The sequence below is a fragment of the Palaemon carinicauda genome, chromosome 8 (genome assembly GCF_036898095.1).
Source record: "Palaemon carinicauda isolate YSFRI2023 chromosome 8, ASM3689809v2, whole genome shotgun sequence".
Lineage (NCBI taxonomy): Eukaryota > Metazoa > Arthropoda > Malacostraca > Decapoda > Palaemonidae > Palaemon > Palaemon carinicauda.
In genome coordinates, this window is record NC_090732.1 from 131,757,829 (window position 1) to 131,775,834 (window position 18,006).

General features: G+C 44.1%; 1 protein-coding gene across 4 annotated transcripts in view; it reads left to right on the forward strand.

Moving 5' to 3' along the window:
* Positions 1-18,006, forward strand: part of LOC137645943 (phosducin-like protein) — a 103,999-nt gene that overhangs the window by 3,103 nt on the left and 82,890 nt on the right. For 2 of the 4 annotated variants that reach the window (XM_068379012.1, XM_068379015.1), the window contains exons 2-3: positions 512-704; positions 13,815-13,940. In XM_068379012.1, coding sequence (XP_068235113.1) covers positions 543-704; positions 13,815-13,940 — 288 coding nt within the window. In that variant the 5' untranslated portion in view covers positions 512-542. Of the gene's footprint in view, positions 1-505; positions 705-13,814; positions 13,941-18,006 lie in introns of all 4 variants that reach the window. The other 2 variants (XM_068379014.1, XM_068379013.1) reach the window with 2 other exon arrangements.

Below are 18,006 nucleotides of genomic sequence, written 5' to 3' on the forward strand. Positions count from 1 at the left end.
TCTGGCTTTGTTTCCCATCTTGTTCCTTTGTTGTTCCTTTTTGCTTATGTACCTGTTTATGAGTGGAGCTAATTACAACATTGGTATATAGGGAGTTTTTGATATTCTGCAATCTGATTGATTTCCTTGATGACGGCAACTTCAGTGAAACCATAGAAGCTTTTAGAGCAAATCTTGTGGAACAATCTAGACCTAATGTAGTGGCAATAACAAAAACATGGCATAGGAAAGCCATGTGGGGCTACGCTTCCAGAAACGAAAGGGTTTGTATTGAAACTGATTGTTCCTGAAATACTGTTGGTGATGATAAAGGCGATGCAGTCTTTAGACTAAACACCAACAGGATTCTTCTCTTGGAAAAGAGATTAGGTTTTCTTATTCATATACATTCCTTTACTGTTATTGGATCTATCCACGACAAGTTTTCAGTATACTGTAGATTATAAATGATTATCAGTTTACTATACTATGATTTGGTTGCCTAAAATATCTAAATGTACAATAGTTTTAGATTTCAGGTGAGAAATAATTGGTAAGAAGTTATGGCTACCTTAGACGATAGACTTCTTGGAGAAAAACTACATTACTATTGCAGCAGTTCGGAAGATGAAGATGATGAAAATGAAAAAGATGGGGCCAAGGAATATAAGGAAGGACCAGCTCCACCACCTGAAAGCAATAATTGGGAAGGATACTCTACTAATGTAAGGATTTTTTTTTTTTTTTTGCATTAAATTCAATTTGTATTGAGAGCTATGTACTTTGGTTTTCTTATTATTTTTATTTTTTTTTTCAGAAGAATACAAATACTCATCTCTTTTTTTAGAAGTACTGTACTTTGTTCCAAGTTGATCTAGTCCTCAACTTGAAGCCTGATAACAAGGTAGTTAGGGAGTGTGCCTGAGGGAAAGTACTCACTCACTAGACTCCATATATAGTACAGTATATATTTTTCTTTGGTTGATTTACACAGTATGTCTGTTGCTGTTCTGTTAATCATAGAACCGCAAATTTTCAATATTAAACTTACCCGATAATCATGTAGCTGTCAACTCCGTTGCCCGACAGAATTCTATGGAGGGATACGCCAGCTATCACAATACTAGAAGGGGGTGTACTTACCAGCGCCACCTGTGGCCAGGTACTCAAGTACTTCTTGTTGACACCTCCTCAATTATTCCTCTGTCGTGCTTCCGGCAAGACGTTCTGGGATACGCTTATGTTCTTGGAGTATTTTCACGACTTTGGTGAAGTATTTCTCTTTGATTTCGGCTGTCGCTTTACTGGAAACTTCTATATTAGCTTAGTTAGCTTTTGGAATTAATTTGATTAATTATGGTGACGAAGAGAGTATGAACTCTCTTTCACCTTTAAATGGCCGACCCTTCCCTTAGACGGAAGTGTTGGTGTCTAAGAGAGTATAGACTCTCTTTCTTAATTTTGCTTAACAAAAGTTATAGATTTATTTTATATCTCTCCGCCTCTTATAGGCCTCTTCGATTAACTTCCTTTTTTTATAAACTTATTAAAATTAATTTTTATATTTGTTTATATTCGACCTTCCTAATAGTAGGCGGTCTTTTCTTGGTACCGAAGGTAATTAACATTGAGCCCGTCATTTCGGTTTTACCTGTTAACATATTATGCTATTTTAATGTCTTTGAAAGAATTTCTTTGATAGTCTAGTACTGTTTTCAAAGTTGAACTAACGTTTTGTTTTGTCTCTGCAGTTGTTGACGTTCAGAACGTTCAACTTGCACTCTATCGTTACGATAGAGAAAGAATTTTCACGGTTTCACATTGCTGTAAGAGTAACCGTGTCTAGCGTTTTGTTCATTCTTTCTTAACTTAATGGTTTTAATCCTAATAAAGGAACTTTTCATTTTGGGAAATATTTCAGTTTTTTCCTTTAACAATAATATGTTTTAACGATATATATGATTGGGCTCTTCTCTCAGGTTCTAAGTCAAGAGAGAGAGAGAGAGAGAGAGAGATAGAGACGGAGGGAGAAAGAGGAGGATAAACGTTTCATTCAAGCCTGCCAGGCGTACGAGTAACGTTGTTATCGTTTTTGCTCTTCTCCCTAGTCTCTTTAGGGGAAGAAAGTAAACGTTTCTAGAGTGATCTAGTGTTTAGTCTCTTTCCAGCCACTGAATTATTTATCTTTCATTAGATTTTTCTGTTACATTGTAATTCTGTTTTCGCAATTACTAACTTTTGAGAAAGGATAGAATTGCGTGTTTCAGGTACAAACCACTTAAAGTTTCGAGTTCAGTGAAATAAGTGCAAACAGAAAATCAAAGTGATAAAGGATTAGCGCAAAGTGTGTCAGTGTTGTGCGTGAGGGTACTTCTGTGCGCGCCAGTCGTTCTCCCAGTCCGGGACCTCTTGCAAGCTCCCAAGCCCAGGGGAGAAGCAATGTCGAAGGACAAAAGGGTTCAGCAGGCCTTGATCGGCGCACAGAAGTATCCTCGGTGGTTGTGGGCGTGTCTTACCGAGACCGTCACTCCCACCCGCAGACGATTGAGCCCTTATTTTGCTCGTCTGCAGAAGAAATTTAGGGGAGAAAACGCTGGTCTCAGGTCTCAAGACCTCTTAAACATAAAGTCCAGACCTATGCCAGACGTACGAAGTTAGAGTTCAACAACCCGGATGCAGTCATTGGGTTAGCTCTGACTCTCCTCAGTCATCAGTTGAATGCACTCCGCCTAAGAGGAGTAAGGTTCTGCCGCAACAGATCTCTGCTGTTAAGGCTTTACCTCAGCAGACCTTAGTGTCTGCCGACCCCAAGTTGACTCTACTGCAGTCCATGCAGTCACAACTTTCGGTCTTGATGCGTGAGTGTCGGGCTGAGAGTGTTGCGCCTCCGCCTCCGCCTACACTCCCTCCGCCTGCGCTCGCTCCGCCTGCGCTCGCTCCGCCTGATCGCAGTACCACCTGCCAGGCGTACGATGTTGAGCCACGTTCTGAGTTGGCTGTTCCCAGTGGTGCTCAGCCTTCGCCTTCTTTAAGGCAACCTTTACAATGGGATCAGGAGGATTATACCTCTCTTCCTCCGCCTCCACTTGCTGCTCCACCAGTGATGCAACACTCGGTTGAGGTACAACAACCTCTCCCGTCCTTGAGTCAGTCTCCTCAGCTCTCGCTGCAGCGAGCTCAACCCTCCACAAGGCAAGCACCACTATACCTTAGCCTTGCGCCTCAGGAGCCTCAGCTTGCGAGACATTTACCTTGTTCTGCGCAGCCTCTACCTCATCGCGCTCCGCTCACACCACAGGAACAGGAACTTGCTACTCCGCTTCCGCCAACCGCTCAGCAAGCGCAACCCTTGGGTTCAGCCACTCATGCCAGGAGTCAGCCTCCTCCACCCATGCGCCTACCTTCTGCTACTTCCTTTGATCAGCCTTTGCAGACTGAGCCTCAGGTGTTCCCTCAACAGAGTCTTGAAGAGGAAACCACAACTATTGTTGTTCCAGCTCGTTCTGACTCTGCTGTTCAGCATACCTTACCTCCATTTTCAAACCTTATGATAATGGAGGTTATTTGTATTACTTATAAAAATATATTTGTATTACTTGCAATATATTTTTAACAATATCGCAGAATATGGCAAAAAATGAATCATGAGTTATGAATGTAAGGTAAATATTATGTTGATATTTAAACCCATGCAAGCATGCATAAAGCACTCTAGCACTGGTCATGGAATTTCTGAGAAATGTTAAACGCCATGCACACGCTCTGCTTACCTTACAGCATGCTCTACATACAGCATGCTCTGCTTACAGCATGCTCTGCATACTACATGCTCTGCATACAGCATGCTCTGCATTCAGCATGCTCTGCATACAACATGCTCTACATACAGCATGCTCTGCATACAGCATGCTCTGCATACAACATGCTCTGCATACAGCATGCTCTGCATTCAGCATGCTCTGCATACAACATGCTCTGCATACAGCATGCTCTGCATTCAGCATGCTCTGCATACAACATGCTCTACATTCAGCATGCTCTGCATACAGCATACTCTGCATACAACATGCTCTGCATACCTTACCGCATGCTTCTCAGTCACACATCTTTGGTTGTTGCCAACTCACTAGACTGTCAAGCAGTTTCATAACGTTGCCTTCTAGTCTGCTGCTTTTGCACCAGTGAACCCTCACTGAGAGAACTTAGCTTTTCTAGGATATGGTCCCTGTAGATGAGAAAGTTCTTTTCTCCCTCCTTCTGATATTCCCTTGAGGACTCTGTCATTTGGAGGGAGCCTTTAGCTGCATAGCCTCCTATGGTCTTTTATTTAAGCGTAACATGCTTCCAGGGAAGGTAATGGTTCCACTTCAGTGGCTAATCCCGTCTGTTACCACACCTGCTCCCATAGACCTTGAGCTGTGTTGCAAGACATGCAGTCCAAGCTTAGTCCTTGTTAGAGGATTTTTTGTTTACGGAGTCAATGTGTCACGGGGAAGACGTTCAACAACCAACAGAAGTGACTTGTTGTGACGCAGTGCGGCAACCTCAGCAACCCGATAAGGAGTTGTCTGTACGACCCAGACAGTCTAGACAGATTCGGGTTGTCACTGTACTTCCTCGCTTGCCCATGATTGACAGTTCACAGACTGTGCAGCAGTACCATGATCTTGTGTCCGGCTCCGTCAGACGACTGGCTTTTAAGAGCTCCCACAAGTCGTCGCTGTCTGGAGATTTTCAAATGGACTATGGATCTGACCAAGGAACTGGGCCTCCTGGTCAATTTTGAGGAGTCTCAGCTCGTTCCATCCCAGACCATTGTCTCCTTGGGTATGGATCTTCAGAGTCGAGCTTTTCGGACTTTTCCGTCGGCCCCAAGGATCTTCCAAGCCCTAGAATGCATCCAGAGCATGCTGAGAAGGAACCGATGCTCAGTCAGGTAGTGGATGAGTCTAACAGGGACACTTTCATCGCTGGCCCTGTTCATCGTGTTAGGGAGACTCCACCTCCCCCCCCTTCAGTATCATCTAGCTGCTCACTGGATAAAGGACATGACGCTAGAGACGGTCTCAGTTCCTGTTTCCGAAGAGAGGAGGTCTTCTCTCGCGTGGTGTAAGAACAGCTTTCTTCTCAAGGAAGTCTACCTTTGGCTGTTCAGAAACACGACCGCCGTCTCCTCTCGGACGCATCAGACACGGGCTGGGGTGCGACTTTGGACGGACAAGAATGCTCGGGAACATGGAATCATGAGCAAAGGACACTTCACATCAATTGCAAGGAGTTGTTGGCGGTTATTCTGGCCTTGATAAACTTCAAGTCCCTCCAGCTTAACAAAGTGGTGGAGGTGGACTCTGACAACACCACAGCCCTGGCTTACATCTTCAAGCAGGGAGGGACTCTTTCGTGGAAGTTGTTCTAGATCGCAAGGGACCTACTCATCTGGTCTAAAGATCGAAAGCTAACTGGTAACGAGGTTCATTCAGGGCGGTATGAATGTCATGGCAGATCACCTCAGACGGAAGGGTCAGGTCATCCCCACAGAGTGGACCCTTCTCAAGAATGTTTGCAACAGACTTTGGGCCCTGTGGGGTCAGCCAACCATAGATCTGTTCACTACCTCGATAACCTAGAGACTCCTGTTGTATTGTTCTCCGATTCCAGACCCAGCAGCAGTTCACGTGGATGCTTTTCTGCTGGATTGGTTCCATCTCGACCTGTATGCATTCCCGCCGTTCAAGATTGTCAACAGGATACTTCAGAAGTTCTCCTCTCACAAAGGGACACGGCTGACGTTGGTTGGCTCTGCTCTGGTCCGCGAGAGAATGGTTCTTAGAGGTACTGCAATGGCTGGTCGACATTCCCAGGACTCTTCCTCTAGGAGTGAACCTTCTAAGTCTACCTCACGTAAAGAAGGTACACCCAATCCTCCACGCTCTTCGTCTGACTGCCTTCAGACTTTCGAAAGACTCTCAAGAGCTAGGGGCTTTTCGAAGGAGGCAGCCAGAGCGATTGCCAAAGCAAGGAGAACATCCACTCTCAGAATCTATCAGTCTCAAGGGGAAGTCTTCCGTAGCTGGTACAAGACCAATGCAGTTTCCTCAACCAGTACCACTGTAACCCAGATTGCTGACTTCCTGTTATATCTAAGGAAAGTAAGATCCCTTTCAGCTCCTACGATCAAGGGTTACAGAAGTATGTTGGCAGCGGTTTTCCGCCACAGAGGCTTGGATCTTTCCACCAACAAAGATCTACAGGACCTCCCTAGGTCTTTTGAGACCTCAAAGGAACGTCGGTTGTCCACTCCAGGCTGGAATCTAGACGTGGTCCTAAGGCTCCTTATGTCACCAAGATTTGAACCTCTCCAATCAGCCTCATTTTAGGACCTCACATTAAAAACTCTTTTCCTCGTGTGCTTGACAACAGCTAAAAGAGTAAGTGAGATCCACGCCTTCAGCAGGATCATTGTTTTCACATCTGAAACGGCTACATGTTCCTTGCAGCTCGGTTTTTGCTAAACGAGCTTCCTTCACGTCCTTGGCCTAAGTCGTTCGAGATCCCAAGCCTGTCCAACTTGGTGGGGAATGATCTGAAGAGAGTACTTTGCCCAGTTAGAGCTCTTAGGTACTATCTAAAAAGGTCTTAACCTTTACAAGGACAATCAGAAGCCTTATAGTGTGCTATCAAGAAACCTTCTTTTCCAAGTTCTAAGAACTCAGTTTCTTACTATTCAGGCTTCTGATTAGAGAAACACATTCTCATCTGAAGGAAGAAGACCTTGCTTTGCTGAAGGTAAGGACACATGAAGTGGGAGCTGTGGCTACTTCAGTGGCCTTCAAACAGAACCATTCTCTGCAGAGTGTTATGGATGCAACCTATTGGAGAAGCAAGTCAGTGTTCGCATCATTCTATCTCAAAGATGTCCAGTCTCTTTACGAGTACTGCTACACCCTGGGACCATTCGTGGCAACGAATGCAGTAGTAGGCGAGGGCTCAGCCACTACATTCCCATAATCCCATAACCTTTTAACCTTTCTCTTGAATACTTTTTATGGGTTGTACGGTCGGCTAAGAAGCCTTCCACATCCTTGTTGATTTGGCGGGTGGTCAATTCTTTCTTGAGAAGCGCCGAGGTTAAAGGTTGTGATGAGGTCCTTTAGTATGGGTTGCAGCCCTGTATACTTTAGCACCTTTGAGTTGATTCAGCCTCCCAAGAGGAACGCTGCGCTCAGTAAGGAAGACGATCTTATTAAAGGCAGAGTAACGGTTCAAGTCGACTTCCTTACCAGGTACTTATTATTTCATTGTTATTGTGGATAACTGATTATATGAAATACGGGATACTTAGCTATCCTTTAGTCTTGTACACTGGTTTTTCACCCACCCCCCTGGGTGTGAATCAGCTACATGATTATCGGGTAAGTTTAATATTGAAAAATGTTATTTTTATTAGTAAAATAAATTTTTGAATATACTTACCCGATAATCATGATTTAATCGACCCTCCCTTCCTCCCCATAGAGAACCAGTGGACCGAGGAATAATTGAGGAGGTGTCAACAAGAAGTACTTGAGTACCTGGCCACAGGTGGCGCTGGTAAGTACACCCCCTTCTAGTATTGTGATAGCTGGCGTATCCCTCCATAGAATTCTGTCGGGCAACGGAGTTGACAGCTACATGATTATCGGGTAAGTATATTCAAAAATTTATTTTACTAATAAAAATAACATTTTTCTTCATCTCTACTTCTCTGGTATGATATTTCATGTTTATAGATTGTGTTTCAAATGTACATACAGTATTAGTTTTTGACTCATAAATGGTAATTGTTCTTACACAGATTCAAAACCTTTGTTCTTTTCTATGGATATACTGTATGTTTTAGTACAAACTGGAATCTAGCCATAAACTTTTGCATGAGGTTTCCACTAGTTAGTGGAAGTAACAGGGTGTAGATCGACCACCTGGCTCACACACTTATTTAGTGAAATCCTTCCCTTTTGTTTATTCCTACATTACATACAAATCCTTTTGCTCTTTATTAGGGATTATACTTTCAGCGAAGCTGCAAGACTAGCTATAAGACTTTTAGTGAGGTGTAACTACTCCACCGCTAGTTAGTTGGGGTAAAGGGTAGTACCGACTACCCTACTCTCACACACACACACCTGTGTTCTATCGCCACTTTTATTTTTGGGTCAGTGGAGAGTGGACATTAGTCTCTCTACCGCCCAACCCGCTTTGACTGGCTTTTGACAAATTTGTTCTTTTAGTTTTTGTTTATTTTTCGCAGGAGTGAGTATTGCTGTTCAGAAACTTCATAGTGCATGGTTTTTCTCAAGGGTGGAGAAATCTTTTCTTATAATCTCTTCCCCTTTTATGCTGGACAACCGTTAGGCTGGAGTACTCCCCTACTTCCCCTAGTGCAGCGGCTTGGTCCTCCACCGCAGGGTGGTCGTTGTCCATGTGGATGCTCCTTCACCGTATGAAGTAGATGTTGCTCACTCCCTGTGAGTTCCACGGCGGGAAGGCCGCTTGCGGCCGACCCAGAGCTTGATTTCAGTCTTGCTCCTCTATGCTGACGACAAGGCACTCCCTCGTTTTGTAATGGCAGTAGGCTGAGGGAGTGCAAAGTCTGAAGCTTGTTTCTGTGCCTCCCGGGGGCACCTTTCCCTTTCACGGGTTAGGTTGTCTCCTGAGTTGTTTTCTTCAGAGCTGACGACGACCCACTCCCTCATAATGTGATGGCAGCCGGCAGAGGGATTGCAAAGTCTGAAGCATGTTCCTGCATCTCTCTAGGGACACCTTTCCTGCTCATGGGTAAGGTTTTCTCCCGAGTGGTATTCTTCAGCTCTGATGATGCCGCACTTCCTCATTCTACAATGGCAGCCGGCAAAGGGAGTGCAACGTCTGAAGCATGTTTCTGTGCCTCTCTGAGGTCACCTTTCCCATTCACAGGTTAGGTTTTCTTCCAAGTGGTTTTCTTCTGTGCTAATGACATTGCATGCCATCGTTTGGGTAATGCAGCCAGCATTAGGAATTAAAAGCTGGAAGCATGCTCCTGCACCTCTGAAGGGTCACCTTTTCCATTTCCGGGTTGGGTTTTCTCCCGAGTCGTTTTCTCCAACGCTGACACTCCCTCATTCTGCGATGGTAGCTGGCAGAGGGATTGCAAAGTCCGATGTATGTTCATGTTCCTGTGGAAGTTTCTACTCTTGCACTGTCACCGCCTTCTTCGCCTGCGCCTGTGGCAGTTCTTGATCGTTGCGTTGACGACGGCGCTCTCCCTCGTTCTGAGCTTGCTCAGTCAGCAGAGGAAGGGCAAAGTTCAAAGCTTGATCCTGCTTTTCATGGTGATGGTGGACACCTTTCCCATACACAGGGTTGGTCCTCCCATAGTAGTCTTCACCACGCGGGATTGAGAGGGGGTTATGAAATCGTCCATGCCTTTCTCTAATCCCTCGGAGTGTGGCCCGTCAAAGCATGAAGATGATGTTGCTCGCTCCCTGCAATTTTGACTCTTCTGTCCACCTTTACTCCTAGCTTGTATTGCCCAGCTGACTTGCCTTCTCCTGTTTCCTTGCCCAGCTCTGCTACAGCTTGTGATAGCCCATCAGCTCATGATTGCTTGTCAGCCCGTGATCACTCGTCAGCTTGCGATCACCTGTCATCTCGCGATCTTCCGTCAGCTTATGATGGACTGTCGGCCCACGATCACCACGACGATTGACTGATTCTGGCAGACTTAGTGGTGACTCTTCTTCAACAACGAGACAGACTACTCGAGTTTTTCAAGGATCTGGGGATCAGAATAAATCTCAAGAAGTTACCACTGCATCCCTCTCAAAGACTGGTATACTGGTATACATGGGTATGATAATCGACACCAATTTTCAGAAAATCTTTCCATGAGATGACAAAGTACACAGGCTGAGGGTGGTGGCAAACCTTTTCCTCAGACAAGAGCTTCCAGCCCAACAGTGGTTGTGTCTCCTAGGTCACCTAGCATCCCTGGTCCGTCTAGTTCCCAACGGTTGCCTCAGGGTTCAATCTCTCCAGTGGCAACTGAAATCCAGGTGGAGCCAGCACACTGGCTCCCCGGATACTCTTGTTCCCATTGGACAGGAGCAGAGGACAGATCTTCAGTGGCAACTGAAATCTAGGTGGAGCCAACACACTGGCTCCCCGGATACTCTTGTTCCTATTGGACAGGAGCAGAGGACAGATCTTCAGTGGCAGGTGACAGAGAAGAACCTCCGCAGAGGGATAGACCTTTTCATCTCGCCCCCAGAATTGATGCACAATACAGACGCATCAAAAGAAGGGTGGGAGGCCCACATGCTGCACCACACGGCCTCCGGGCTATGGTCTGAGTCTGAAAGGTACATAAATCTCTTAGAGATGAGAGCAGCCTTTCTAGTTCTTCAACAGTTCCAACAGTTCCTGGTAGGTCACTCGGTGGTGTTGATGAGCAACAACACCACAGTAGTGGCGTACATAAACAAACAAGGTTCTACCTTTTTGCAGCCATCTTGCCGTAGAGACTCTACGATGGACAGGACAGAAGAGCATTCAATGTCCCTATCAGCTCACTTCGTTCCAGGCTAAGGGAATGTACTTGCTGACAATCTGAGCAGAGCGACTCGGATAGTAGGCTCCGAAAAGTTTGAATCGTCTGATAGCCAACAAAGTCCTGACTTTTTGGTGTTCCCCAACTGTGGACCTGTTTGTGACGTTCCTGATCTTCAGGCTCCTAGTTTACTGTTCCCCAGTCCTGAACCCTCAGGCTCTCTAGCATAATGCATTCCAACAACGGTGGGACAACATCGATGTGTACGCCTTTCCTCTGTTCTGTCTGATGAGAAGTGTGCTCAACAAGACCAGAGCATCCAGCAACCTATTCTTGACGCTCATAGCTCCGCTATGGCATCACACGGAATGGTTTCCGTACCCTCTGCAGCTCCTGATAGAGTTCCCAAAGGAACTCCCTCCTCGACCAGATCTACTCAGGCAACCACAGGTGAACATCTTTCACAAAGCAGTAGCTTCTCTGTGTCTTCACGCCTGGAGACTATCCAGCATCTCCTCTCTCAGAGAGGCTTTTCGCAACGAGTTACAAGAAGGATGTCTGCATATCTCTGAAGATCCTTTGTGTCAGTCTACCTGACAAAATAGAGAGTTTACCATGGTTGGTGTCGTGGAAGGGGTATCTCTCCGCTTGATGCCACTATTCCAGTAATAGCAGAGTTCCTTGTATACCCTCTAGAGGACATCTCCTCTTGGTGTCGGCAGTGAAAGGCTACTGCTCAGCCTTAAGCATGGTCTTTAGACTGAAAGGAGTTGATCTCTCCTCTTCGTTGGAATTATCTCTCCTTATACAAAGCTATGAGATCACTTGCCCCAATTGAAAGTTAGACCTCCTCCGTGGAACATGGTTCGTGTCTTTCGATCCCTGAAGTGCGCTCCCTACGAACAAGTACGCCAGGCGACAGATTGCCATCTAACATTGAATATTGTGTTCCTTCTCACTTTATCTTCTGCAAAGAGAGTTGGTGAACTTCATGGTCTATCCTACGATTCACCCATTCAAGGGGATGGGGGGAGGTGACACTTGGCTTTGTCGCTGAGTTTATTGCCAAGACTCAAAATCCAGTGGTCACGGATCCTAGATTTGGGACTTTTCGGCGTCCCTTTGTGCAAGCGCTTTTCGTTAGCACAGGTAGGGTCAAGAGGAGGGTCAGGAAAAATACCATCTACTCGAAGCCTTAGAGCTCATGAAATTAGGATCGTAAGCATGTCCATGGCATTTAAACGTAACCACTCTGTGGCGCAGGTATTGCAAGCGGGTGTGTGGAAGCGTCAAACAACCTTCACTGCCCACTACCTGCAAGACGTGACCCACAGGAACATGGATACATTTTCCATTGGTCCTGTGGTGGCTGCACAATAGGTGGTTTAAAAATACCTCAAGCTCCTTGATGGACAAGTAGCAGGTGGTTGAGGGCATTGGTTACCTGGGATTAGTCTGTATAAATGATAAGAATGACTGGCTCGTTTCTTTTCTTTCATCTTCCCCTCTCTTGGAAAAAAGCACCAAGGGTCCTTTTCACACTGGCCTCACCTATCTGCAGGTAATAACCATTTCCCTTGTGTATCCTAGTATATTTTTCATACATGTACACGTCCCCGATACCCCCCGCGAGGTAGGTATTGGGAACGTCTATATTTGAATTGACATTCCTATTTTTAAACTCTGAATACTCTTACCTAGACAGTCACATTGCTAGTTCCTCACAACCACACAGGTTGCTCAGGCTGCTACTGGCGCATTACACAATGTCTCCTTTTAGCGAGGTGTCAAGATTTTTTCCAGTTACAGTCTAAGACTGTACAGATAAAAACGCAGGTCAATGTCTACGCCAGAGGTCGAATTGCCACCCCCCTAATGGGTGGGTGAGTCATCCCTATTGAATAGTGTAAGGTTTGTTTAGTGTCAGAACAAATGCCAAATTTGGGAGTAATTTGTATTTTTCCTAACGATACAAACCTGTAGCTATTTATATAAATTGTTCCACCATCACTTGTCCTCTGTAAGTCCTGCCTGCAATCAAAAGTGAGAGAGTGGGGTTACCACGGCTACCCCCTCCACCCTCCCACCAACTTGTGGTTTCCACCTCACATTAAAGTCTTTATGGCTAGTCTTCCAGCTTTGCCAAAAGATCATACATACATATACCAAAGGCACTTCCCCCAATTTTGGGGGGTAGCCAACATCAACAATGAAACAGAACATAAAAGGGGACCTCTACTCTCTACGTTCCTCCAGCCTAACCAGGGACTCAGCCGAGTTCAGCTGGTACTGCTAGGGTGCCACAGCCCAACCTCCCACATTATCCACCACAGATGAAGCTTCATAATGCTGAATCCCCTACTGCTGCTACCTCCGCGGTCATCTAAGGCACCGGAGGAAGCAGCAGGTAACATGACAACTACATAATTCCTTCTACCCAGTCCTTCTACACACCTAGTTAATTCATTCCAGAACTCATTCCGCTCTTCTTCACTTTTCTCACTACATGGCCCATACGCACTGACAAACGCCCAACATTTCCTACCCAACGTAACCCTTACCCACATTAACCTAGATGATATCTTCTTCCATTCCACTACTTTACCTGTCATCCATTCACTCAGCAATAAAGCCACACCCTCTCTCGCTCTTCCCCTTTCAATCCCAGACACTCTTCCAGACATTTCACCAAACATCACTTCACCCTTTCCTTTCATCTTTGTCTCACACAAGGCCAATACATCCATCCTTCTACTTCTAAACATACTTCCAAGCTCACATCTTTTACTCTCTATCGTACTACATCCACGCATATTCAAATACCCCAAAACTAGAGTGCGGGGAGCAGTCACTCTCCCCCCAGCTCCATCTCTTTGATAATGTCTCACAGGATTTTTATACAGGAGAGGGGGTTCCCAGCCCCCTCGTCCCGTCCCTTTTAGTCGCCTCTTACGACACGCAGGGATAACGTTGGCGCTATTCTAATTGTTTTTATGCCCCCGCAGCCACAGATAATTCCTATTAAATAGCTACAAGTTTATATCGTTAGGAAAAATACAAATTACCTCCAAATTTGTCATATTTTGCATGGACTGGTCAATACTTATTTGCAATTTGTAAGTTCCTTAGGTTTTTTTTACAAGAATTTTGCTACTGATCAGTATCTACTTATTTATGGTAATGAAAGGGTAGTATAACTTTTATTGACTTTAGTACTATTTACAGCACACCTTGATAACGTACCTAATATAGATTTATTTTTCTCCAATAGACTGGTCCAAAAGGTGTTTTAAAAGACTGGCAAAGATTCAAGCAACTTGAGATAGAGAATCGGAAAGAACAAGAAAGAGAGAAGGTTCTTTTGGCGAAGAAGTTGGCCCTGACTTGTAGATCTCATGTAAGTTGGACTTTATATTTCTGACTGATACCATTTTTTGGTGGTTATCTAACTGATATTGTTATATGAGTAAATAATTGGGAGGAAGTGCTTTATCATATTTTGTGTAGTTTGTTTATATACTTGTTCTTGTTTATGTTGATAATATTCACTGATGTTATAATGATAATTCCTTTCCCATGAAACCCATTCTTTGTAATTAGCCTGTTTTTATGCCACCAGAATCATCCTAGGTGCTATAGTTCACCCTAGATAAAGACAAAGATGTTAATAATGTACAAGTATGGACAGATCCAGGGTCTCAAGTAGGTAATGGTTTCATTGTCCATCAGAGACAGAGTTCTCTTTCCACTTCCATTCTTCAGTGTTGCTGTCCATCGTATAATTTTTATTTTATAGTGTAACTGCAGAGTTTTCTTCTTAATTGTCCATTAGGCCCCAGTGCCAGGTTATATAGCCCAAATTCATAAATCCAATCTAATCTATACTCTTAGTGAGTTTAGTTACGATTTGTTAACTTCTGCTCTTGCTTTGATTATGTTAGTACTGTGTATGTTGGTATACAGACATTTTATTTTTATCCTCATATCTTGCTTTAAATTTGACAGTAATGTGTATACTGATGCAACACTATATTTATGCCAAGTTCACTCAGTTTGCAATATTTCACATAAATTTATTTTAGATTTATTGGCAGTCTTTCTGACTCTGAAGAAGTTCAGTCTAAGCAAGTACTTTTACATCAAGATCTTTGTCTACAATCAGACAGCTGATTGTTGTTTCCTCAAAGAGGGTCTAGTTTGAGAACCACAAACTCTGTAATACTGCTGATCATGAAATTCCTTTAATGGAGGAATCTGTTTCTCTCCTCTATCTCCTTGCTAGACTCCCGCAATGTGATGGGAGATGCTCTGCCTAGGCAGAAGGTCTTGAACACAGAGTGGATCTTAGACCAGAGATCCTTCCACAAAATCTTCAGAATTGTTCCAGATCACTAAATGCACTTTTTTGCAGCAGCATTGAGCCACAAACCTTCGTTCAACCTAGCTATAAATGTGGGTTCTCATGTAGTTCCAAAAGAAGCCTCGAACTTCGACTGGAAGATCTATCTGTTTACTTACTACAATTTTAGTTTTGAAGGTTTTGAAGACCTTAAAAAAACCCACAGGGATAGCTGTGCTCTTGGCTCATCTGAGGTCGAAAGTTAATGACTTGCACTCCTTCAGCATCTGAGACCAAAGTCACATCCTCTTCAATTGTACAGATGTACCAGAAAGTAGGGAGTCACTCCACCTTGACTCCCTCGTCAGGATGCCAGAAAACCTTAAATCATCAATCAATCGTGACCCAGAACCTCCAGACCGGGATTTTCTTGTTTATATCTAGGGGATAGGCTTCTTGACTACCAACATTACTTACTTGATGACTACCAACATTACTTATTTGATCGGTAGTAAAAGGTCTTCCTACTTTAGGCAACACTAGCCAGTGTGGAAGGCATGTGTACCCATTCTTAGGGACAAGACATCTTGTTGCATTAACCCAAACTTCATATTGTAAGAGGTTCCTAGCAGATATCATATTGTAAGAGGTTTATAGCAGAGGTCTTATTGTAAGAGGGTTTTAGCAGAGGTTATATTTTAAGAGGTTTTTAGCAGGTATCATATTGTAAGAATTTTAGCAGATATCATATTGTAAGAGTTTTTAGAAGATATATTGTAAGAAGTTTTTGGCAGTTATCATAATGTAAGAGGTTTATAGCAGATATTATATTGAAAGTTTTTAGCAGATAACATCTTGTAAGAGGTTCTTAGCAGATATCGTATTGTAAGTTTTTTCATATACCATATTGTAAGAGGCTCTTAGCAGATATCATATTGTAGGGGTTCTTAACAGACGTCATATTGTAAGGGGTTGTTAGTAGATGTCATATTGTAAGGGGTTGTTAGTAGATGTCATATTATAAGGGGTTCTTAGCTGATGTCATATTGTAAGGGGTTCTTAGCAGATGTCATAATGTAAGGGGTTCTTAGCAGATGCCATATTGTAAAGGGTTCTTAGCACATGTCATATTGTAAGGGGTTCTTAGTAGATATATTGTAAGGGGTTCTTGGTAGATGTCACATTGTAAGTGGTTCTTAGCAGATACTATATCGTAGGAGGTCCTTAGCTGATATCATATTGTAAGAGGTGAAACAACAATCTTCTGTTGTTGATTTGGAATTGATCTCCCTCTGGTCAAAGCCTCTCTTCAGCAGATCACTATCTATGTTGAAGGGTTATTGTCCAATCCTAAACTAGATTCTTTAATTGATCTATCTTCTTTTGAAGAGGTCTTCATGGTCATAAGGAGCTTTGAGCAGTCTAGCCACTTCATGAAATCAGGGCTCTAGAGTGGTAAGTGTCCTGTTCTTTGGAGTCTCCCTTAGGTGTCCTTTGAGCTCTTCAGCAAAATGTCAGATAGAGATCCCACTCTGGATATTGTTTTCTTACCCTCTTTATTATTATTATTATTATTTTTTAAATATTTAACTTAGCCGGTGAATATATAATAGCTGCTACTCAGCGGCTCGACAGAAAACATACTCAAAAAACTCGCGAGCGATCGCTATGAAGGTTGCGGGTGTGCCCACCAGCGCCAACTACCGGCCAGATACCACTCTTGCATGTAAACAAACCCTTCAATTCTTCTCTGTCGACGTTGACGACAAGACGTATCATTCCTCGCTTTAGAACCTGGAGTTTTCTCAACATATTTGGTGAAGTACTTCATTTTGGTTTGAGCTTTCGCAGTGCAGGTGTTTTATCTTTAACTTAAATCTTGAACTCGTTTTAGATAGATTTAATTTTAGATGATTTTTAAGGATCTTTGTCCGGATCTTTTTGTAACTGCTGCTCCTCGTTCGCTTAAACGTCAGAGTTTGCACTAGACCTAGCTACTTCGAAGCCGTTGTTTTTATAAGCTAGTGCTCTCTAGCTCTTCTAAGAGAGCTTTACGTTTGCTAGGCGTCTGGTTTATCACCAGGAGGAGTTTGGGGGAGACAGCCTTTGCTTTCCCTACTTTTAAGCTGGCTTATAGAGCGAGAGTCTGATATGACACTCATAGACTCTCCCTGGCACCTGGCCATGAGACGCTCCTAGATTTTATGGTCGACTTCAGAGCTAGACCATCTCCTGTTAGGAGTCTTTTTTTGAGCGTTTGAAGTTTTGCTGTACAATTATGTCATGCATAAACAAGGCTTTCTGGGATGGCTCCAATGATCTGACAGCCACGTTCTCTGCAGGAACAAGTTCCTCAGGGATGGCTCGAAGGATCTGGCAGCCATGTTCACTGCAGGAGTACGTAAGAGGCAAGTGCGCTCAATGTGTTCATTGTCAAGACAAACTTCACGATGAAGTCTACCAGGCTGTCTTGACAGCATTAATGGAAGGCGGCTGGATGGTCTCTCTCGACCTTCAGGAGGCATACTTCCACATTCCTATTCACCCGGATTCCCAATCGTTTCTGAGGTTTGTTTACAGGAATGTGGGGTACCAGTTTCGAGCCCTGTGCTTTGGCCTCAGTCCTGCTCCTCTCGTGTTTACAAGGCTCATGAGGAATGTGGCAAAATCCCTCCATCTATCGGGGATCCGAGCCTCCCTGTACTTGGACGACTGACTTCTCAGAGCATCGTCCAGTCTTCGCTGTCTGCAGGATCTACATTGGACGTTGAGTCTGGCCAGGGAGTTGGGACTTTTGGTCAACCTAAAAGTCCCTACTGATCCCAGATTATTCTATATTTGGGGATGGAGATTCGCAGTCCAGTTTTTTTCGGGCTTTTCCGTCTGCCACCGATTAGAACAAGCCCTGCTCGAAGTCCAACTAATGCTGAAAAGATAACGTTTGTTCAGTCAGGAGTTGGAACAGTCTCGTAGGGACTCTCTCATCCCTGGAGCAGTTTGTCTCACTAGGGAGACTACACCTTCTGCCTCTCTGGTTCCATCTAGCCTCTCACTAGAACTAGGACAAGACGTTAGAGACGGTATCATCCCAGTCTTTGAACCAGTGAAGGCATGCCCTAAATGG